The 24,328-nt window shown below is 51.6% G+C and overlaps 1 protein-coding gene across 4 annotated transcripts; it reads right to left on the reverse strand.

The window, feature by feature from the left end:
* Positions 1–3,206: 3,206 nt before the first annotated feature.
* SKA1 (spindle and kinetochore associated complex subunit 1) lies at positions 3,207–23,987 on the reverse strand. 4 transcript variants are annotated; one of them, XM_069746312.1, is made up of 7 exons: positions 23,858–23,987; positions 13,206–13,299; positions 11,209–11,333; positions 9,345–9,436; positions 8,642–8,779; positions 5,833–6,002; positions 3,207–4,104 (listed from the first exon to the last, which is right to left on the reverse strand). In XM_069746312.1, exons 2-7 carry the CDS (start codon positions 13,291–13,293, stop codon positions 3,956–3,958), a joined length of 762 nt encoding a protein of 253 aa, XP_069602413.1. In that variant the 5' UTR covers positions 13,294–13,299; positions 23,858–23,987; the 3' UTR covers positions 3,207–3,955. The 4 variants fall into 4 exon arrangements, with proteins under 4 accessions (XP_069602413.1, XP_069602392.1, XP_069602403.1 ...); XM_069746291.1 differs by lacking the exon at positions 23,858–23,987 and adding an exon at positions 17,312–17,395; XM_069746302.1 differs by lacking the exon at positions 23,858–23,987 and adding an exon at positions 17,201–17,303.
* Positions 23,988–24,328: the final 341 nt, after the last annotated feature.

The raw sequence follows: 24,328 nt of genomic DNA on the forward strand, positions 1-24,328 counted from the left end.
GTCTTTCCCCTGAGCCGACAATACTTCGTACTGCAATTGACGGGTATGGAATTGTGCCCAAGGTACAGCAGGGATACATGATGATAATGACCCCAGTAAGGACATGGCCTTTCTTAGTGTCATGTAGGGTTTGCGTATTGCGTCTGATACTTTTGATTGTATAGTCAACCTCTTTGACTGAGGAAGAAAGCATTTCTGACTTACGGAGTCTAGCTGGATTCCTAGAAATGTCTGAACGGTTTCTGGATTCAGCCGAGATTTTTCGAAGTTGACGATCCAACCTAACTCCTGTAGGGACGAGATCGTATTAGATAAACGAGTTTTACATTGAAGTGCAGAGCTTCCTACCACTAGAAAGTCATCTAGGTAGGGTATTATCAAGGTATCTCGTTGGCGTAGATGAGCCATCACTTCTAGTATCACCTTAGTGAAGACGCGGGGAGCCATAGAAAGCCCAAATGGCATTGCAACATATTGAAAGTGACGAACCTTTCCCTCCAGGGTGACTGCTACCCTTAGGTACTGCTGATGTTCGGCATGTATGGGAAGATGGTAATAGGCGTCCTTTAAGTCTATTCCGGCCATGACACACCTAGGGAATAAGAGTTTTATGGTAGAACTAATGGATTCCATTTTGAAGGTATGATTACGCAGGAAAGAATTTAATTTTTTAAGATTTATGATGGTTCTAAATGAACCATCTGGTTTATTAATCAGGAATAAAGGGGAGTAGAACCCTTTCCCTTTTTGATCCTGGGGAACTTCAATCAGGACTTTCTTAGATAGAAGAGATAGGATCTCTATTTCTAGAGCCCTCTGTTGGTCCTGACCTTTTGGAGATGTTATTATGAAGGAATCCCAAGGGATTCGATCAAATTCTAATTTAAGGCCGTATTGCACAATGTCCAGAATCCACTGGCTGGATGTTATCTGTTCCCATTGGGGAAGAAAAAATTTTAATCTGCCGCCTACTTCCTGGTTAGCGGTATTTACGTCTCGGATTATGGGACCCGCTAAAAAAGGCACCTTTTTGCTTTGGGTCCTTCGACTCCCATCGCTCTCTTTGTTCAAGCGGCTTGTTCCTAGTAAAGGGGCGTCTCCTGAAGGCTCTCCTGTAGGATGGAAGATACTGGTTAGGGAAGCCTTTCTTCCTTTCACCTGCTTTATTCAGGAGTTCATCCAGCGTCTTCCCAAAAAGGAACTCACCCTGACAGGGAATCGCACAAAGTTTTGCTTTAGCTTGTGCGTCCCCCTTCCAATTCTTTAGCCAGAGTGCACGCCGGGCTGTGTTGACTAGGCCGGCTGACCTGGCTGCAAGACGTAGCGAGTCCACTGAGGCATCAGCTAGGAATGCTACTGCTTCTTTAATTTGAGGCAATTTCAGCAGGATAGATTCCCTCGAAGTTTTGCCTCTAATCTGTTCCTCCAATTGCTCCGTCCATACTAGTAGAGATCTTGCAGTACAGGTACTAGATATGGCGGGCCTGAACGCCCCCGTATTGACTTCCCATGACCTCTTTAGTAAAGCTTCTGCTTTACGGTCCAGCGGGTCTGTTAGGACCCCTGAATCCTCCACTGGTAGGACCGACTGTTTGGTTGTGGAGGCTACCGCAGCATCAACTTTTGGCACCTTTGACCAGGTGTTTAGGTCTTCATCGCTGAAGGGATAGCGCCTTTTAGAGGATGATGGTAAAAACCCTCTATTCTGCTTGTCCCACTCCTTTTTGACAATATCTTTGATGGTTTGTATGACGGGGAAGGACCTACGTTTCTTCTGTCCTAACCCCGCAAAAATTATGTCCTGTGCTGATTTCTTTTCTTTTCCATCTGGGCACCCCATCGTGCTCCTGACAGATTTTATTAAATTGTCCACATTACTGTTGGGAAGACAAAGTCCCCCTTCAGTCTCGGATGAGCTCGGCTGAGATCCCTCTTCGTCTGAAGAAATACATACACCCTCTGACTCCGAACTAACCGGAGACCGGGACCTGCTAGGCTGACGGGTACTGGCGCTACTTGTCTGCGCCAAACCCTGCATCTCTTCTCGGATAATAGCTCTGACATCTGAGGGAGTCATGATATTTTCCTGCCGTAGAGTTTGCATGATACACTCTGCACACAGTTTTTTGGCATAATCATCCGGGAGGGGCTGCGTACATAGAGCACACTCTTTATGCTTAGATTTGTGTGTCCTTTTCTTAGTCTAGAGGAAGGATACAGGAGGAACATATATCAGCATATAGGAAGAGACTCTTTCAAAACTCACCCAGTGAAGCTGACAGGTACCGGTTCTGGAGGCGGAATTCGTTTGGTGGTAGAACTCTTCTCTGGAGGTCGGCCACCACTCTTTGTGCTGCTCCTCGTGCTTCTCTCCCTGCTGGGAGAGCGCTGTTGCACTGCGGGCAGGTGCGCTTCGTCGGCCGGTGAAGCCATTTCACACACACCGGCCTGACGCTAGCGCTGCATTTTTAAACTTGCCGCCCATTCTCCTGCCTCCCCGGACCAACCCGGAAGTGCTCCCGCGACTTCCGGGTTAGACGCGCCGCTCTCACTCACCATGCGGCCGCCAGAGGCTATTAAGCCGGCCGCTGCAGCGCGCGCGTCCTCACAGTGCCGGCCGGACCTACGGTGACCGGACCCGGACCGTGGATGTTTGGCCAGACGAGGGGGGAGGCTGCAAGCAGGGGCTCCCCCGCCGCTGCTTCTGGTACCGCAGCCCCTGCCGTTCCCACAGAAACCGGTGCAGGCGGGTGCATGGCCCAGGGATCCTCTTCATCTGTAGGTAAGCCGGGTCCCTGTAGGAACAGGAAACCTAAACTGAGGAGGAGAGGGGACCGCCTCCTTTTATTCTGTAGGTTTCCTGTTCCTATGGGCGGATCCCTCTCTCTCATGTGGGGTGCTGTCGTGGCGAAGGGTAAAAAATCCCTTTTGTTTTCTCATTTGTTTTTCATTACTTTGCTGGTGTGATGCACAGTGACGTGACCGCTCTCCTGTCTCTGCTGCAGCCCGTCAGTTCCTCGGCAGCGGCCGAGAGGTGTGTGTTGGGGCATGTTACCAGGCTGTATCTCAGCCAGGATCACAGTTGCAGAAGTGATTCTCAGCCACAAAATGGACCCAGAATCACCGCAATAGTCAGAAACCAGCCCCAGATATCATGGGTTAAAGTATGAGCTGAACAAACATGAAAAAGTGAAATTCACAGTATATAGGAAAGTTGTAGAACATTTATTGATACAACAGTTATATAGAGTAAATTCAATATTGTAATACTTAAATAACTCCAATTAGAAATGTAGTATAGTTCTTCTGATAAGCTATGTCGCTTACCCTATGGTTAGGGCATTGCAGTAGCTTCTGTATCCATGGTTATGACCACTCGTATAGTAACAGTTAGTTGTTAGTGGTCGTAACCATGGATACCTAAGCTACTGCAATGCCCTGCACATGTGGTAAGCGACATAGCTTATCAGAAGAACTATACTACATTTCTAATTGGAGGTATTTGCTAATATTATTACACCTACTATAGGGATGGGAATACCCCTATAATGTAAAGACCCCCATACACAATAGATAGCTGTCGGCTGAACGATGTCTTTTTTCCCCAGACTCCCCCATACACGGGAACACTCAGATGGGAGCGCCTATATGATACAGACCCCTCTGACAGCAGCTTTTCAACTGGAGATCAAAAGGATCAGCCGTTGAAATCCCACATCATCGATTGGGTAAGAGTTGGGGGCCGCCGCACACAGACTGTCAGCTGATCCTGCTAAGATCGGCGGCTTCAGACGACTCTTTGTCCAGAGTGTATGGAGGTGGGAGGCCTTAACGTCAAGGTCAAAAGTGAACAGTTCTAACAGGGCAGCTTGCTGACAGTTTCCCATTCCGTCTGTCGTCTTCCTTCATCTGCAGCGTGGTCCCGGCTGGGGTGGGACGCCTTGTCCACGAGTGGTTAGCAGATGACATACCGGACGATTCCTTTCCCGCGCAGCTCCCGGATGCGGCAGCAGTGTCTCAGGATGCTCAGCATGCTATGGAAGCGCTTATCCACCTTCAACTGGGTGAATTCTTTGATATCTGCTTCCACTATAAAAAATTGTCCTTGGGGGTAAAATAAAGAGTTATTAGCTGAAGAAATAGTAGTGATTACTACCTACAAGAACAAGAATTGTCTCCTGTCCTCAACTACAGCCCGCTCATCCACCCCAACAGTTCTGCTGTAGACATATATATATATATATATATATATATGTTTTTGCTCTCATAGCCCATTGAAGGCTCGTTTCTATGCAGGGCGAGTTGTAGATTTGAACAACATTATTCATTTTACCATATAATGTACTGAATAAAGGGGGGGGGGGGGGGGGGGGGAAGAGTTCCGAGAATGATGAACTGGTGGAAGGAAAAAAAACAAAAGAAATTAACAAATGTTGGTTTTTGTCGCCATTTTCAAGGACGCATAACATTTTTACTTTTCTATTAATGGAGCTGTGAGAGGGCTTGTTGCTGGCATCCTGAGCTGACATTTTTTTTCTTACCATTTTGGGATCCATGTGACGTTTCACTCTCTTTTCATAGTATGTGATCCCCCTTCCCCCCCCCCCCCAAAAAAAAAATTGCAATTCTGGCATTTTGTCTTTTCTCTCATTAAGTCGTTGACTGATCGGGATACCTTTGATAGATCCGACTTTTACTGACACGACGATAGAAAATTTGTCTTTTTTTTTTTTTAATGGAAGAAAAAGGAAGGCAATTAAAATTTTTATATTTAAAAAAAAAAAAGTTTTGTATTTTTAGTCCCCTTGGGGAACTTGGACTCGAGATTGTCATTTATACTATATGCTTCAATATCGCTGTACATAGTGTCTCCTTTGACGCTCAGCATATAGATGAGCTTCAGAGTAAGATCAAGGTGGCGGTGATGTCTGTCGTAGTAACCCATCGGAGCCCAAGGATCGGGTCACGGGAGACCGATGGGAACCAGCACATTTTTGCTCCCGCTGTGACGTCATTTATATATCGACGTCAGAGACTGACAGCGTAAAAAGTTAACAACAGCCGACTCAGATGGAGCCTGTTACAGACAGATGCCGGCTATTTAATGTAGCCGGTATCTGCCACGTTTGGAGTGAGCTCCTGACCCACCGCCACACGCGGTCACCCCAGAGTAGGACATATAGTTACGTCCATATGTGCAAAGTGGTTAAAGGGAACCTGTCACCTGAATTTGGCGGGACTGGTTTTGGGTCATATGGGCGGAGTTTTCGGGTGTTTGATTCACCCTTTCCTTACCCGCTGGCTGCATGCTGGCTGCAATATTGGATTGAAGTTCATTCTCTGTCCTCCGTAGTACACGCCTGCGCAAGGCAAGATTGCTTTGCGCAGGCGTGTACTATGGAGGACAGAGAATGAACTTCAATCCAATATTGCAGCCAGCATGCAGCCAGCGGGTAAGGAAAGGGTGAATCAAACACCCGAAAACTCCGCCCATATGACCCAAAACCAGTCCCGCCAAATTCAGGTGACAGAGTCCCTTTAAAGAGGTAGAAAGCCCAAATACTATGTAGCATCTAATGAGTTTGAGAGATTGAAGGGGTCAGACACTTTTGGAGAACATCCCAAACTATGTAACTTTCACCAAAGAAGGTTCAACCACCGAGGTACAGGACAATAAGGCCACAATCCACCCTTGTATGTATCAGATCCATAATAACTTACAATGCCAGCAACTGAGGGAAACTCTTCCGCATCGAGCCCAGGGTTCTCATCGGACTTTCAGTATTTTTGCACCCCCCTATCTAATGCCGCCTGATATAGCACATTACCTACCTTTCGTGTCTGGCGTCTCCTCTTCTTTAAATCTCCCCAGCTGCCTCCTGGCTACGTTGTTCAGCGTCTTAAAAGGTTGATGTACAATCTTGTACTTGTCCACCACAGCCTTGTTGACTTCTTCTATAAAGTGGTTGACCTGCTCGTACGTCAGGCGGTTCTTCAAATATCTGTGCAGGGGGAACGTTGAAGCACGGTTTAGCGGATTAAGTCTGGCATCACATTGCTGGGTCACGGGAAAACATACGCCTTGGCAAACGTAGCAAGATTCAAGTCTAAGAGCAGGTAACCAATCTAACTTATAGGAGTCATAGAATATTAGAGCTAGGGCTCCTTTCCACTTGCGAGATAAATGTCCGTGTCTCGCATTTGAAAACCAAGCTGTGGCGCCGGCACTTGGAAGCGGAGAGTGCGGCTGCATAGCAATACATGGAGCCGCACGCTCCGCTCCCAAGCGCCGGCGCCAGAGCTTTGTTTTCACATGCGAGACACGGACGTTTATCTCGCAAGTGGAAAGGAGCCCTTAGAAGGGGCCTCCAGGGTCACCGTGTCCAACTCCCTACTCAATGCAGGAGTCACTAAACCATCTCAGACAGATGTTTGTCCAGCCTCTGTTTGAGGCCTTCCATTGAAGTCCCAGAGTGCCTATCAGCCAAATCCTTCTCCTCCTTCTCTCGTTTCCTCAAGCTCAATGTGGACAAATCTGAACTAATTATCTTTCATCAATCTCGCACATCTTCCCTACCTGATCTATCTATCAAAATAAATGAAATCACACTTTCCCCTGTCCCCAAAATCCGCTGCCTCGGAGTAACCCCTGACTCTGCCCTGTCCTTCAAACCCCACATCCAAGCTCTCGTCACCTCCTGTCACCTACAGCTCAAAAATATTTCCAGAACCCGTCCTTTCCTTAACCCTCACTCTACCAAAATGCTTGTGCATGCCCTAATCATCTCTCACCTCAACTACTGCAACATCCTCCTCTGTGGCCTACCCTGTATTTTGATGTAACCCCTTCTCATGTACAGCACCATGGAATTAATGGTGCTATATAAATAATTCGCCATAGAATCATAGAATCTTAGAGTTGGAAGGGACCTCCAGGGTCATCATGTCCAACCCCCTGCTCAATGCAGCAGTCACTAAATCATCCCAGACAGATGTCTGTCCAGCCTGTTTGAAGACTTCCACTGAAGGAGAACTCATCGTGATGCTGAGATCTAGGATGCTGTTTACAGGATCTCCGCTACTAAAGAAGCTCTAAAGCAGGGGTGTCAAACTGCATTCCTCGAGGGCTGCAAACAGGTCATGTTTTCAGGATTTCCTTGTGTTGCACAGGTGATAATTTAATCACCTGCACAGAATGATTCTGTGCAATACTAAGGAAATCCTGGAAAACATGACCTGTTTGCAGCCCTCGAGGAATGCAGTTTGACACCTCTGCTCTAAAGCGCAAGCATCCTGCAAACAGAAACCTATATCTAATCTACATTTCCCCCTATAAGTGCGACAGAGGAGAGATTCCACTAGACTTGTCAATAGGAGAGTAAAAAAAAAAAAAGTGCAAAAAAAAAAATTATATATTTCTGTGGGAACTTTTCTCGTGTGGATTTGAAAATTAAATTTACAAAAGTTTTTTTTTTTTTTTTTTTTTTTTAAAAACAACACGGAGGGGAGCCACACGCGGATCAGCATCATATGTCGATTAGATGGGGCAATACGTATATTATCTAAGACAGAAATGTGAGGGGACGCCTCCGATCTCCGCAGCAGCTTCCACTGTGATTGCACATTGTATATTTCCAGGTTATACAGTGACTTGACAAAGTATTCACCCCCTTGGCAGTTTTCATTATTTGCTACCTCACAAGCTGGATTTTCAATTTTTTTTTTTTTTTTTTGGAGGGTCTGCATCAGTCCATATAAAGAACATGAACATTCGGTTTTCTTTTTATCTTGAAGCAAACAACAAACAGGACTAAATAACTGAAAGCTTCAGTGTGCCTAACTATTCACCCCCCTAAAGTCAGTGCTTTGTAGATCCTCATTTTGCAGCAATTAGGCTAGGTTCCCATTGCGTTATGGGACCGCGTTTAACGGACAGCGTTGCACGGCGAAATTAACGCCGTGCAACGCGTCCGTTAACGCGCCCATTGAAGGCAATGGGAACGCGCTTCACTAGCGCGTGCCATGTTCGGCACGCGCTAGCGACGCGCCGGTGATTCCTGGCGCGCCGCGGACTTGCAGCGTCCGAGGCGCGCCCGCGGTCCGTTCCCCGCTCTCGCAGATCGGGGATCTGCGAGAGCGGGGACGTTGCCGCGACCCCGACCGCAGCCCCATAGAAAACATTGCGTTAGCGCAATCCGCTAGCGCTAAACGGATTGCACTAACGCAATGTGACCCTAGCCTTACAGATGCAAGTTGCTTTGGAGAAGTCTCTGAGTTTTTCACATGTTGCCATGAGATTTATTAAGGGAATGGCTTACACTGGAAATTTTTAAGGGCTTCATAGCAAAAAGGGGTGAATACATATGCACATGCCAGTTTTTTGATCCCTTAAATTTAAGCTATGACTATATTTTTCTCACTTCGCTAATGCAGACTATTTAGTGCGGATGTATCACACACAAATATTTATACACAGATTGTAAGGTAACAAAGTAAGTAAAAAGCCAAGGGGGAGGTGAAAACGTTCACAAATGACTGTAGTACACGACCAGTTCACTTCTATTGCTCGATGTACGGCATTACGGCTTTCTTATTTGCCGGAGTAAACGGACCTTTTCTATTTCTACCCGCGATCACTTACGCTGGCACTTTGGCAAATTCCTGCACCGTAATCAGCTCCATTTCCTTGATGGGCTTCTCTTTGACGGGCTTCTTCTTCGACGGCTCTGGAGCGATGACCTTAACTTCTGCTGGAGGCGCCTCGCCTGGGACCGAATTACTGGTAAAAGACACAAAATATTAATATTCAGAAGCTGAAGTCTGTAATCCCAGTGGTGAAAGAGGGGGGACAGGTGGGAACGGCCATTTTGCACCATCCGGAGTCACATGCGGAAAGGCGTCTCAGGGGTGGACGGCTACAAGGAGGGGATGAATGTGGGCGGACTACAATGAGCCTGACCAACGGAGACAGTGCACGGAGCTGGCCTAGCGCTGCTGACACTCAGACATTTATGATGTATCCCCACAGTACCCGCCATGACAACACCTTATCCCCGCCGTCACTGATGTATAACACAAGCCCCTTACATGGGCCGATAACACTGCCCGCTCCGCTTATAGCTTTCTGACCAGTGCTAGCTCATAATAATACAATCAGATGTGCAGCGCGCATCACCGCTGCAGCCGATCATGTCGTCTGCAGAGGTCTGAACCTGGGGAAGGTAAGTTACATCCGTTCTTATTATTTTAATCCAGCACTGGCAATAAGAAGCCAACGGGCAAGAGTAATAAGCGCCTAAAACAAGTGAGAAGATGGCGGCGACTGGATTTGCCCGGACCTGTACCTGTTTGGACATTTCTTCGGAAGGTGAGGTGGGATATTGTCGCCGAGATCAGCCGCTTCCTTGGCGTCGCTCTCTAGAGTCACCTGCAGCTCCTAAAGGAGAAAGAATAAGTCACGTACCTAAATCTATAGCTCCCAGGGTCAGATAATCCTCTTCTATAGCTTTCCATCATTTGCATGGATGTAAGGATGCTGCCCAGGATTGACACACTTCGGTGGGGGTCCGACACCTGGCACCCTCACCGATCAGATGAAAACTGGACCCAGCAGTCCGGTGCATTGCCAGTGTTTGCGGCCAAAAAGCAACGTAAAAGCTCCTGCTGGTACATCATTAGGTACAGCCACTGATCGATGGAGACGACGTTCGCCTCCGATAATCTATGGATAGGCCATCAATATGCTGCAACAAGTGATCAAAACGTCACATGTATCACAAAAACCATATTAATAAAAACTTTATGGCTCATGGAAGAAGGAGAGTACAAAAACGGAAACCGGAAATTTGCTTTTTAATACCTTCTTTCTGTAGGGAGGAAGACATATACAGTTACGTTTTTATTTTTTGAAAGGGAACCTGTCACCTTAATTTGGCGGGACCTTTTTTGGGTCATATGGGCGGAGTTTTCGGGTGTTTAATTCACCCTTTCCTTACCCGCTGGCTGCATGCTGGCCGCAATATTGGATTGAAGTTCATTCGCTGTCCTCCGTAGTACACGCCTGCGCAAGGCAATCTTGTCTTGCGCACGCGCAGTATGCTTTGCCCAACTGCGGGCAAAGCCGAAAAGCATTAGTGCGCATGCGCCGGCGCACTATGTCCCGGAACACAGCAAAATACTTCCGGGAAAGCTTGTCTTGTGATACAAACTCACAACTTCTATCATGGCAGGCAGGAGCTGTAGCAATGTTGCACCACTAAGTATTCGATGATTTTCTTTGCCTAAAAGGTCTAAATAATGTTCTTCTTTACAGGCACAGTGTACAGATACTGTATATAGTGACATCTCTAGATATCTGTAAATTAGGAGTAATAGAAAAAGGCAGAGATGGTTTCTTCTACAAAATTAACATTTCTAAATGAGTAAATTCTTTGAAATAAAAAGGGGAAAAAATATCCAACGTTCACCTTCTGATCGGCTAAGCTATGTTCTGCTGTGAATAAAATATGGCTACAAGAGAAATACAAATCATTTCATTTTTGTTTTCTTTGTGTTTTGCAGACTTTCAACTTTTTTTGGGGGGAATTTCAACTTGTATAACAAATCACACTTTTTAGAAGTAAATGGCCCAAAACCAGGAAATAATAAGGACATATCTGATGTCCCTTTAACTGTAAAAACATGTAAAATACTAAAACAAAACTTAACAGAAATGTTTCTCTTGCATGCATGTTTGGCAAAATGGTATTCAAAAATAAATAAAAAGAAATAATAAAAAGACCTGAATCTTAATATGGTGATCATCCATTTTCTGAATATATGTAGGGCAGGAGACACTTTTTTCCACCTCTGCTGTATATTACATATTCAGATTTGTCCCCCTCCCAACCTTTACACCTCTTGGCCTTGGACACGATGTTCGGCACTTGCTCTACCCATGGTGAATAGTGATGAGTGAATGTGCTCGGATAAGGTGTTATCTGAGCATGCTCAGGCGCTAACCGAGGGGCTTCGACGTACTCGAATAATATGTTCGAGCCCCCGCGGCTGTTTTAACAGGCGCAACACATGCAGGGATTGCATATTTGATAGGCAATCGGTTAGCACCTGTGCATGCTCAGATAACACCTTATCCGACCACGTTCGCTCATCACTAATGAATACTGCAACAACCCCGGCTACAGGAGCCATGTCTCCCCCCCATCTTACCTTCAGAGACTTTGCGATAGCTTCTTGCCTCTGAACTTCTGTCTCCACTTTATTCAGAAGCTCGCACAGCAGGTGCAGCTCATGAGCCACTTTACGGAGCACGTTCCCCAACGACGGGTCCTGACCTGTGTACAAATGGGGACAATTTTTTTTTTCTCCCCTTCTTCCAAGAGCCGTAGCTTTTTTATTTTTCTGTACACACAGGCAAATGAGGGCTTGTTCTTTGAAGGGACGAGTTGTACTTTTGAATGACACCATACTTGAAGCTGCAATGGTCTGTGCTATACATAGCAGTGCATCAGCCCTGTTATGTATAGAGAAAATCACAATCTCCCATGAATGTCAGTCACAGGCCGGCGTTCACAGAAGAATCGTCATGACAAGCACAGGAGTCTTCAGAAAATCTCGGGCTATCATGGCAACCCCATGGTCACGTCACAGGCGGGCCAAGGGGAGTGTGGAATGACGCGCTCACTGCTGGCGCGTGTTACATGCTGCTGTCAAAGATTGACAATTAACAGCTCCACTCCACCCGTGGCTGTTAAGGCACATGTTGGCCGATTAAAGGGAACCTGTCAGCTCATTTTTCGCATATAAGCTTTGACCACCGCCATTAGGGGCTTATCTACAGCATTCTGTAATGCTTTAGATAAGCCCCCAATGTAACCTGAAAGATGAGAAAAACAAGTTAGATTATACTCACCCGGGGGTGGTCCGGTCCGATGGGTGTCGCAGGTTACATTACATTGGGGGCTTATCTACAGCATTACAGAATGCTGTAGATAAGCCCCTAATGGTGGTGGCCAAAGCTTATATGCGAAAAAATGAGCTGACAGGTTCCCATTAAATCATACACATCATCTGCCAGGAAAAATGCAGGCTCAGCATGCGAGAACGCTCATATGACGAAAATGTACGTCAAATGTCATCAAGGGGTTAAAGACTTTAAAAAAAAAAAAAGAAAAAGGGAAGCTCCTATTTCCAATAGTAGCATTTAAGTGGCACAATGCTGGTGAACCTTCCATACATGCGCCGATCACCCCAACGTGATGAGATTATCTGGCGTCTATGGGTTTCATTGACAGTAGGGGCCTGCTGAACACCCCCGTTACCACCATTCAAGTGCTAGGCTTCATAGCAGACAGTGGTTTTAATGTATGCTGTGATACTGAACCACTATAGCGTATAGTACAAGCGATCAGGCGAGTGTAGGGTCAAGTCTACTGGGGGGGGGGGAAAAAGTAGGAACATCGATCTTGTACAAGCCTAGATAGGTCCACCAGGGTCTTCTCCACTGTTATCTTGATTGTATCGAGCCATCGGTTGCTGGTATTCTGCTTCGCCTTGTTCCTTCTGTTCTTCCATGACGTCCTTCTCCAGTGATCGCTCTCTATGATGTGTCCATAGTAGGTAAGTCGTAGCTTGGTGATCCTTGCTTCCAATGACATGTCTGGCTTGATTTGTTTGTTCTTCTTGCCATCCATACTGAAAAATGAATGGCGTCATTCAAAACTACGACTGACTCGTCCCACGGAAAACAAATCCTGGTACGGCTACGTTGATGGAAAAATAAAAAAAACTTACAAATCTTGGGGAAAAAAAAAAGAAGAATAAAGAACAAAAAGGGTAAAAATGAAAATGTTCCTGAGGAAGCTGACGTGTCGAAACGCACGTAAGTGGGAAAAGTGGTAAATATGTTATTTCAATCTGAATACATTTTTTTTAGTCCTAAATAGGATTTTCTAATATTAATTTCTTCCAAGGAGGCTTGGACCTCATTATGTTCGTGGTACATATTATATAGCACTCGTTATACTTTATATCCTTTAACCATCTCCCCATGAATGTGATGCATTGACAGTTGTACCAGGAACGGACCCCTGCATTGTGGCTCCTTGGGGGACAGCTATGATGTCATAAGTCCTTATAAGGAATACACACAGCGCCCGCCTACAGAACATTGTGGGGTGCACCAGCTGACATTAGGGATCACTCACCGATGTGACGTAACTGCAAGGTCTTCTTGATGATAGAAATTTTGGAATTGATGTGAAAACATAAATCATCCATGTCGGGGGTCTCCATCTGTCACTGGGAAAGAAAATTAAGGCAGTGATGAGTGTCGGGGCCAAAATGGGGTTCGAGAGGCTGGTAATGGGGCTGAGCAGGATGGAGGGCGTTAGTCGTGGTGAAGGGGCATTATACTCAGAGACTGCACCAAGGTGGCAGAGGAGGAGGACGTCCACACAAGCGGCAGGTGGTTCTGTTACACGGGCACAATGATGGCGATACTGCGCCACGCTCTGGTTACAGGTCACTGACTGCCCCATCCTGGTGCACGCCGACACTGGCAGACACTGAGGCTGCTTTTATTGGGTCCCTGTAGGTTATTCTGGGGGCACTATGAGAAGAATTGTAATGGGGCGCAGGGGCAGATTCTGTCGTGACGGATTGTGGCGGTGCTGTTATGGTGGCAGTATGGCCAATTCTGATATAAGAGCACAGCTGCTCCCTCCATTATAGCAAAACTGCAACCAGCAATATTATGGGGGACTACGACACGAGCTGCTAGGGATCGCCGTGCCAGTCTTCACCCCCCACTCGCAGGGATCGCAGTGCCAGTCTGCACCCCCCCACTCGCAGGGATCGCAGTGCCAGTCTGCACCCCCCACTCGCAGGGATCGCCGTGCCAGTCTGCACCCCCCACTCGCAGGGATCGCCGTGCCAGTCTGCACCCCCCCACTCGCAGGGATCGCCGTGCCAGTCTGCACCCCCCCACTCGCAGGGATCGCCGTGCCAGTCTGCACCCCCCACTCGCAGGGATCGCCGTGCCAGTCTGCACCCCCCACTCGCAGGGATCGCCGTGCCAGTCTGCACCCCCCACTCGCAGGGATCGCCGTGCCAGTCTGCACCCCCCACTCGCAGGGATCGCCGTGCCAGTCTGCACCCCCCACTCGCAGGGATCGCCGTGCCAGTCTGCACCCCCCACTCGCAGGGATCCCCGTGCCAGTCTGCACCCCCCACTCGCAGGGATCCCCGTGCCAGTCTGCACCCCCCACTCGCAGGGATCCCCGTGCCAGTCTGCACCCCCCACTCGCAGGGATCCCCGTGCCAGTCTGCACCCCCCACTCGCAGGGATCCCCGTGCCAGTCTGCACCCCCCACTCGCAGGGATCCCCGTGCCAGTCTGCACCCCCCACTCGCAGGGATCCCCGTGCCAGTCTGCACCCCCCACTCGCAGGGATCCCCGTGCCAGTCTGCACCCCCCACTCGCAGGGATCCCCGTGCCAGTCTGCACCCCCCACTCGCAGGGATCCCCGTGCCAGTCTGCACCCCCCACTCGCAGGGATCCCCGTGCCAGTCTGCACCCCCCACTCGCAGGGATCCCCGTGCCAGTCTGCACCCCCCACTCGCAGGGATCCCCGTGCCAGTCTGCACCCCCCACTCGCAGGGATCCCCGTGCCAGTCTGCACCCCCCACTCGCAGGGATCCCCGTGCCAGTCTGCACCCCCCACTCGCAGGGATCCCCGTGCCAGTCTGCACCCCCCACTCGCAGGGATCCCCGTGCCAGTCTGCACCCCCCACTCGCAGGGATCCCCGTGCCAGTCTGCACCCCCCACTCGCAGGGATCCCCGTGCCAGTCTGCACCCCCCACTCGCAGGGATCCCCGTGCCAGTCTGCACCCCCCACTCGCAGGGATCCCCGTGCCAGTCTGCACCCCCCACTCGCAGGGATCCCCGTGCCAGTCTGCACCCCCCACTCGCAGGGATCCCCGTGCCAGTCTGCACCCCCCACTCGCAGGGATCCCCGTGCCAGTCTGCACCCCCCACTCGCAGGGATCCCCGTGCCAGTCTGCACCCCCCACTCGCAGGGATCCCCGTGCCAGTCTGCACCCCCCACTCGCAGGGATCCCCGTGCCAGTCTGCACCCCCCACTCGCAGGGATCCCCGTGCCAGTCTGCACCCCCCACTCGCAGGGATCCCCGTGCCAGTCTGCACCCCCCACTCGCAGGGATCCCCGTGCCAGTCTGCACCCCCCACTCGCAGGGATCCCCGTGCCAGTCTGCACCCCCCACTCGCAGGGATCCCCGTGCCAGTCTGCACCCCCCACTCGCAGGGATCCCCGTGCCAGTCTGCACCCCCCACTCGCAGGGATCCCCGTGCCAGTCTGCACCCCCCACTCGCAGGGATCCCCGTGCCAGTCTGCACCCCCCACTCGCAGGGATCCCCGTGCCAGTCTGCACCCCCCACTCGCAGGGATCCCCGTGCCAGTCTGCACCCCCCACTCGCAGGGATCCCCGTGCCAGTCTGCACCCCCCACTCGCAGGGATCCCCGTGCCAGTCTGCACCCCCCACTCGCAGGGATCCCCGTGCCAGTCTGCACCTCCCACTCGCAGGGATCCCCGTGCCAGTCTGCACCCCCCACTCGCAGGGATCCCCGTGCCAGTCTGCACCCCCCACTCGCAGGGATCGCCGTGCCAGTCTGCACCCCCCACTCGCAGGGATCCCCGTGCCAGTCTGCACCCCCCACTCGCAGGGATCCCCGTGCCAGTCTGCACCCCCCACTCGCAGGGATCCCCGTGCCAGTCTGCACCCCCCACTCGCAGGGATCCCCGTGCCAGTCTGCACCTCCCACTCGCAGGGATCGCCGTGCCAGTCTGCACCCCCCACTCGCAGGGATCCCCGTGCCAGTCTGCACCCCCCACTCGCAGGGATCGCCGTGCCAGTCTGCACCTCCCACTCGCAGGGATCCCCGTGCCAGTCTGCACCCCCCACTCGCAGGGATCCCCGTGCCAGTCTGCACCTCCCACTCGCAGGGATCCCCGTGCCAGTCTGCACCCCCCACTCGCAGGGATCCCCGTGCCAGTCTGCACCTCCCACTCGCAGGGATCCCCGTGCCAGTCTGCACCCCCCACTCGCAGGGATCCCCGTGCCAGTCTGCACCCCCCACTCGCAGGGATCCCCGTGCCAGTCTGCACCCCCCACTCGCAGGGATCCCCGTGCCAGTCTGCACCTCCCACTCGCAGGGATCCCCGTGCCAGTCTGCACCCCCCACTCGCAGGGATCCCCGTGCCAGTCTGCACCCCCCACTCGCAGGGATCCCCGTGCCAGTCTGCACCCCCCACTCGCAGGGATCCCCGTGCCAGTCTGCACCCCCCACTCGCAGGGATCCCCGTGCCAGTCTGCACCCCCCACTCGCAGGGATCCCCGTGCCAGTCTGCACCCCCCACTCGCAGGGATCCCCGTGCCAGTCTGCACCTCCCACTCGCAGGGATCGCCGTGCCAGTCTGCACCCCCCACTCGCAGGGATCCCCGTGCCAGTCTGCACCCCCCACTCGCAGGGATCGCCGTGCCAGTCTGCACCTCCCACTCGCAGGGATCCCCGTGCCAGTCTGCACCCCCCACTCGCAGGGATCCCCGTGCCAGTCTGCACCTCCCACTCGCAGGGATCCCCGTGCCAGTCTGCACCCCCCACTCGCAGGGATCCCCGTGCCAGTCTGCACCTCCCACTCGCAGGGATCCCCGTGCCAGTCTGCACCCCCCACTCGCAGGGATCCCCGTGCCAGTCTGCACCTCCCACTCGCAGGGATCCCCGTGCCAGTCTGCACCTCCCACTCGCAGGGATCCCCGTGCCAGTCTGCACCCCCCACTCGCAGGGACCGCAGTGCCAGTCTGCACCCCCCACTCGCAGGGATCCCCGTGCCAGTCTGCACCCCCCACTCGCAGGGATCCCCGTGCCAGTCTGCACCCCCCACTCGCAGGGACCGCAGTGCCAGTCTGCACCCCCCACTCGCAGGGATCCCCGTGCCAGTCTGCACCCCCCACTCGCAGGGATCGCCGTGCCAATCTGTACCACCGGCAATTAAGAGTTATGGGGAACCATATACCGTCATGGGGCCACTGTCCATGACGTCACACCGCATTCTCGCCCCAACACCAGAAGCAAAAAAAAAAACCTTCCCGCTGCCCGCAGACATCCCGCACTGCACGCACCTCCTCCTCCGGTGCCCGCAGACATCCCGCACTGCACGCACCTCCTCCTCCTCCTCCTCCGGTGCCTCTCTGCCCCGCACGCACTATATTAGTAACCCCGCAGTCACCGACCTGACAGCCGCGCCGGCATCGGAGAATTTTCAAATCAAGCCGCCGAGAGCGCGGTGACGTCACATCCATGAGCCAATCAAAAGCGTCCAGACGCTGGAGGTCGCACAGGAAACACAAAATGTCAATTGGCGGCCATATTTGTGAAGACCATGATTCCCCCGTGCCATTGTTCCTCCGTGCAGCGTTCTTTGCTTTATTACCATAGTAGGGACAGGGAGACAGAGATTGCAGATTCTAGTGGCCTTTTTTTTATTAACACTTTAGCTTCCGCCTGGAAAACACCTGATTTGATGATTGAAATGATTTAACTGCAAAAACTTTTTTTTTTTTTTTCATTCAGTAAAATCTGCAGTTTTATATTTTTTGGAACATTTTCACATCAGGTTTGTTTTGCTAGTAAAATCCGCTCATGAGACGCTGATTAACCCCTTAAGGAGGCAGGCAGAGAATTGCACTTTGGCTTTTTACATTTTTTCTTCCCTCAGAAGAGCCGTATTTTGTTTTCTTCATTTTGCCACCTACAGAACTTGTCGGTTTTTTTGCAGGACCAGTTTTTTTTTTAATGACTCCATTCATTTTATCATATAACTGTAAAATGGGAAAAAAAAAATCCTATTGCGGTGAAATGGGCAAGAAAAACGATCCCGCAAATGTTTTGGCGCTCAGCGTGAGGTAAAAATGACCCGGTGACACAATGACGGCGATAACAAACTTGCAGAATGTTTTTTTAGTAGTTAAAAAAAACAAAAAACATAGTTACATAGATCCAAAAAGATCTCGGTCCATCAAGTTCAACCTTTTTCCACCTATTGTCCATTTTGTCATTAAATTATCTATATCCTGCAATATTATGTGTACTGAGGAAATCATCCAGCCCTTTTTTTGGGGGGAAAAGCGGTCTCTGCCATTACTACCTCTCAGGGCCGGATGTAGGCAAAGTGGGGCCCTAGGCAAAAGTTTAATATGTGGCCCCAAATGCTTAAATATTGCACATCACACAGAACTATTTCTATTGTATTTACAAGCGCTGAGTTCAGGCCGCTAAACGTGTGTGATCGACAATACTGAAGTCGTTCGCTTGTTTCCCGGCCTCTTTACACCACCTGAGAAAGAATGATGGGAACAGAACAATCACTAATAGATCAATCTGTCCCCATACAGCATACCTCCCAACCGTCCCGGATCCAGCGGGACTGTCCTGATTTTGACAGTCAGCCCCGCGATCCCGGGCGGGACATTAATTGTCCCACACTGGTTGGGAGGTATGTGATATCACCCGGTCAGCTGAGAGCTCCGAGTCCCTGCACCCGGCCCGCACAGCAGCACACCACATAATGGCTGCTCTGTGCACAGGACCTGTGATGAGGTCACAGGATGGGAGGAGTCAGGGGTCACATGATCGGGAGGAGGACAGGACTTTGCTGGTTGCCATGGCGCCGGAGGAGGGTAAGGCAGCGTATGTGTGAGGTCAGGAGGTGTTTACAGGGTGGATGTAGCAGAGCCGTGTGTGTACGAGGTGTATGGATCAGAGCAGCGTGTGAAAGGTCTATGGAGCGGAGTCGTGTGTGTACGAGGTGTACGGAGCGGAGCAGCATGTGAAAGGTTTACGGAGCACAGCCGCGTGTGTACGAGGTGTACGGAGCACAGCCGCGTGTGTACGAGGTGTACGGAGCGGAGCAGCATGTGAAAGGTGTACGGAGCACAGCCGCGTGTGTACAAGGTGTACGGAGCACAGCCGCGTGTGTACAAGGTGTACGGAGCACAGCCGCGTGTGTACGAGGTGTACGGAGCACAGCCGCGTGTGTACAAGGTGTACGGAGCACAGCCGCGTGTGTACAAGGTGTACGGAGCACAGCCGCGTGTGTACGAGGTGTACGGAGCACAGCCGCGTGTGTACAAGGTGTACGGAGCACAGCCGCGTGTGTACGAGGTGTACGGAGCGGAGCAGCATGTGAAAGGTGTACGGAGCACAGCCGCGTGTGTACAAGGTGTACGGAGCACAGCCGCGTGTGTACAAGGTGTACGGAGCACAGCCGCGTGTGTACAAGGTGTACGGAGCACAGCCGCGTGTGTACAAGGTGTACGGAGCACAGCCGCGTGTGTACAAGGTGTACGGAGCACAGCCGCGTGTGTACAAGGTGTACGGAGCACAGCCGCGTGTGTACGAGGTGTACGGAGCACAGCCGCGTGTGTACAAGGTGTACGGAGCACAGCCGCGTGTGTACGAGGTGTACGGAGCACAGCCGCGTGTGTACAAGGTGTACGGAGCACAGCCGCGTGTGTACGAGGTGTACGGAGCGCAGCCGCGTGTGTACGAGGTGTACGGAGCGCAGCCGCGTGTACGAGGTGTACGGAGCGCAGCCGCGTGTGTACGAGGTGTACGGAGCGCAGCCGCGTGTGTACGAGGTGTACGGAGCGCAGCCGCGTGTGTACGAGGTGTACGGAGCACAGCCGCGTGTGTACGAGGTGTACGGAGCACAGCCGCGTGTGTACGAGGTGTACGGAGCACAGCCGCGTGTGTACGAGGTGTACGGAGCACAGCCGCGTGTGTACGAGATGTACGGAGCACAGCCGCGTGTGTACGAGGTGTACGGAGCACAGCCGCGTGTGTACGAGGTGTACGGAGCACAGCCGCGTGTGTACGAGGTGTACGGAGCACAGCCGCGTGTGTACGAGGTGTACGGAGCACAGCCGCGTGTGTACGAGGTGTACGGAGCACAGCCGCGTGTGTACGAGGTGTACGGAGCACAGCCGCGTGTGTACGAGGTGTACGGAGCGCAGCCGCGTGTGTACGAGGTGTACGGAGCACAGCCGCGTGTGTACGAGGTGTACGGAGCGCAGCCGCGTGTGTACGAGGTGTACGGAGCACAGCCGCGTGTGTACGAGGTGTACGGAGCACAGCCGCGTGTGTACGAGGTGTACGGAGCAGAGCAGCATGTGAAAGGTGTACGGAGCGCAGCCGCGTGTGTACAAGGTGTACGGAGCACAGCCACGTGTGTACGAGGTGTACGGAGCACAGCCGCGTGTGTACGAGGTGTACGGAGCACAGCCGCGTGTGTACGAGGTGTACGGAGCGGAGCAGCATGTGAAAGGTGTACGGAGCACAGCCGCGTGTGTACAAGGTGTACGGAGCACAGCCGCGTGTGTACGAGGTGTACGGAGCACAGCCGCGTGTGTACAAGGTGTACGGAGCACAGCCGCGTGTGTACGAGGTGTACGGAGCACAGCCGCGTGTGTACAAGGTGTACGGAGCACAGCCGCGTGTGTACGAGGTGTACGGAGCGGAGCAGCTTGTGAAAGGTGTACGGAGCACAGCCGCGTGTGTACAAGGTGTACGGAGCACAGCCACGTGTGTACGAGGTGTACGGAGCACAGCCGCGTGTGTACGAGGTGTACGGAGCACAGCCGCGTGTGTACGAGGTGTACGGAGCACAGCCGCGTGTGTACGAGGTGTACGGAGCACAGCCGCGTGTGTACGAGGTGTACAGAGCACAGCCGCGTGTGTACGAGGTGTACGGAGCACAGCCGCGTGTGTACGAGGTGTACGGAGCGGAGCAGCATGTGAAAGGTGTACGGAGCACAGCCGCGTGTACGAGGTGTACGGAGCACAGCCGCGTGTGTACGAGGTGTACGGAGCACAGCCACGTGTGTACGAGGTGTACGGAGCGCAGCCACGTGTGTACGAGGTGTACGGAGCGCAGCCGCGTGTGTACAAGGTGTACGGAGCACAGCCGCGTGTGTACGAGGTGTACGGAGCACAGCCGCGTGTGTACGAGGTGTACGGAGCACAGCCGCGTGTGTACGAGGTGTACGGAGCACAGCCGCGTGTGTACGAGGTGTACGGAGCACAGCCGCGTGTGTACGAGGTGTACGGAGCACAGCCGCGTGTGTACGAGGTGTACGGAGCACAGCCGCGTGTGTACGAGGTGTACGGAGCGCAGCCGCGTGTGTACAAGGTGTACGGAGCACAGCCGCGTGTGTACGAGGTGTACGGAGCGGAGCAGCATGTGAAAGGTGTACGGAGCACAGCTGCGTGTGTACGAGGTGTACGGAGCACAGCCGCGTGTGTACGAGGTGTACGGAGCAGAGCAGCATGTGAAATGTGTACGGAGCGCAGCCGCGTGTGTACGAGGTGTACGGAGCGGAGCCGCGTGTGTACGAGGTGTACGGAGCACAGCCGCGTGTGTACGAGGTGTACGGAGCGCAGCCGCGTGTGTACGAGGTGTACGGAGCGGAGCAGCATGTGAAAGGTGTACGGAGCGGAGTCGTGTGTACGAGGTGTACGGAGCACAGCCGCGTGTGTACGGAGCGGAGCAGCATGTGAAAGGTGTACGGAGCGGAGTCGTGTGTACGAGGTGTACGGAGCATAGCCGCGTGTGTACGAGGTGTACGGAGCACAGCCGCGTGTGTACGAGGTGTACGGAGCACAGCCGCGTGTGTACGAGGTGTACGGAGCACAGCCGCGTGTGTACGAGGTGTACGGAGCACAGCCGCGTGTGTACGAGGTGTACGGAACAGAGCAGCATGTGAAAGATGTACGGTGCGGAGCAGCGTGTGAAAGGTGTATTGAGCGGAGTCGTGTGTGTAACAGGTGTGCGGATGAGAGCAGAGTGTGAAAGGTGTACGGAGCAGAGCCACGTGTGTACGAGGTGTACAGAGCAGAGCCACGTGTGTACGAGGTGTGCGGAGCAGAGCCATGTGTGTACAAGGTATACGGAGCGGAGCAGCTTGTGCAATGTTTCTAGAGCGGAGCCGTGTGTGTACGAGGTGTACGGAGTAGTGCCGTGTGTGTACGAGATTTATGGAGAGGAGCCGTATGTGTATGAGGTGTACGCAGCGGAGCTGTGTGTGTGCAAGGTATACGGAGCGGAACAGTGTGTGCAATGTGTATAGAGCGGAGCCGTGTATGTACGAGATGTATGGAGAGGAGCCGTATGTGTATGAGGTGTACGCAGCGGAGCCGTGTGTGTGCAAGGTATACGGAGCGGAGCAGCTTGTGCAATGTGTATGGAGCGGAGCGGTGTGTGTATGAGCTGTACGGAGGAGTGCCGTGTGTACGAGATGTATGGAGCGGAGCCGTGTATGAGGTGTATGGAGCGGAGCTGAATGTGTACAAGGTGTATGGAGCGGAGCCGTGTGTGTATGAGATGTATGGAGCGGAGCCGTGTGTATGGAGCGGAGCCGTGTATGCAAAGTGTACGGAGCGCAGCCGCGTGTGTAGGAGTAGCTATGTGTGGCCATTATACGGTACGAAGTATCATGTGCGGCCAATATACAGTATGGAGTATCATGTGGGGTCATTATACAGTATTGAGCATCATGTGGGGTCATTATACAGTATGGAGAACTGTGTGTGGCCATTATACAGTACGAAGTATCATGCGCGGCCAATATACAGTATGGAGTATCATGTGGGGTCATTATACAGTATTGAGCATCATGTGGGGTCATTATACAGTATTGAGCATCATGTGGGGCCATTATACAGTATGGAGCATCATGTGGGGTCATTATACAGTATTGAGCATCATGTGGGGCCATTATACAGTATTGAGCATTGAGCATCATGTGGGGTCATTATACAGTATTGAGCATCATGTGTGGCCATTATACAGTATTGAGCATCATGTGGGGTCGTTATACAGTATGGAGCACTGTGTGGCCATTATACAATATGGAGCACTGTGTGGCCATATTTTTTTGTTTATAATTATTCTTTATGAACAATGTGATCAGCAGTGCTAAATGGGTGTGGTTGAGATGTGGATATGGGTGTGACTAGTGAATGGGTGTGGTCAGAGGTGTCACGATTCCCCCTGACCGCTGTCACCAATGGGTCAGGATTCACACCGTGACCGTCACCCCTACGTCACGGATTGAGGTGACTTTAGGCCAACAGACGGCGGTCACATGTGCAGGGGGCTTATCTTAGTTATCCCTCCACTCCACGATGTGATGAAAAAAACCACACACAAGGCTATTGACCTCTTAGTATACAGCAGGGGCTTATTCTAGGTATCCCACTGCTTTTCTATATACCACGAACTGCAGGGATTTATGTATATCCCGCTTACAGTTCCACTTAACACTTGCAGCTCTCTGGCGCCCCCTTACTCTCAGGTCAGATTAGGTACTGCACCCTGGGTAATTAGTCGCCAGAAAGGCTGCCTGCTATGTACTGGCTATTGGGCACGCTGCAGCGACGCGATAACTACTCCCACTCAGGCAGGAACAATAATTATTAACGTCGCAGCCGCTACAACATAACCCAAAAGTCTGCACACTTCTCGCTGCCACCAGCTTCGATTAAACGGGTCCGAAGCTAACCCAACACAACAGTAACAGTAGCGTATTTCACTTCAGAAGACAGGGTAAGTTTAGAGCATGGATGAACGAACTAATATATAATAGTATATTCCATTGAAATTAATTAGGCAGTGCTTTATGAAAAAATATTTTATAAAGAAGTTACAAATGAGACAATTGCCAATATGTACAAGGGTAATTATAACATAAAGGGAATAAATGAGAAAAAGCAACACTTACATGTTCAAAGCATGACAGGCAACCAGGCTAGGGCAGTTTCCATATATCCCAGTCCATGGGATGCTGCTGGCTTCAGGAGAGGACAAGAAGTCAGGAAGAAATCTAGCAGAGACACAGCTGGGGATGTGTGCAGCCAGTTATACTTTCAAGGCTGTGACATCACAGAAAGGCTGGCTTATCCAGACCCTCCTCTCTCTACATTCTGCCTAAACTTTAAACTATTCTCTCTGATTTCTATAACTTCACTACAAAACATGTCCGAGTCAGACCAAACTCATCATTCATCTCAGATTAACGTGGGCATTCTAATGAGATCAAATATGTCCTATCTGGGATACATATTTCCAGAGAAATCCCTACTTCTTTACCAGATGGAGTTAGAAGCTCGTGTTTCGCGGGTTGTGTAGATACACCGAGTGAGAATAAAAATATATATTTTCGTATTTCTAGCTTAAATCGTTTGCCTAATAT

Source organism: Ranitomeya imitator, chromosome 1 (assembly GCF_032444005.1).
Source record: "Ranitomeya imitator isolate aRanImi1 chromosome 1, aRanImi1.pri, whole genome shotgun sequence".
Taxonomy (NCBI): Eukaryota; Metazoa; Chordata; class Amphibia; order Anura; family Dendrobatidae; genus Ranitomeya; species Ranitomeya imitator.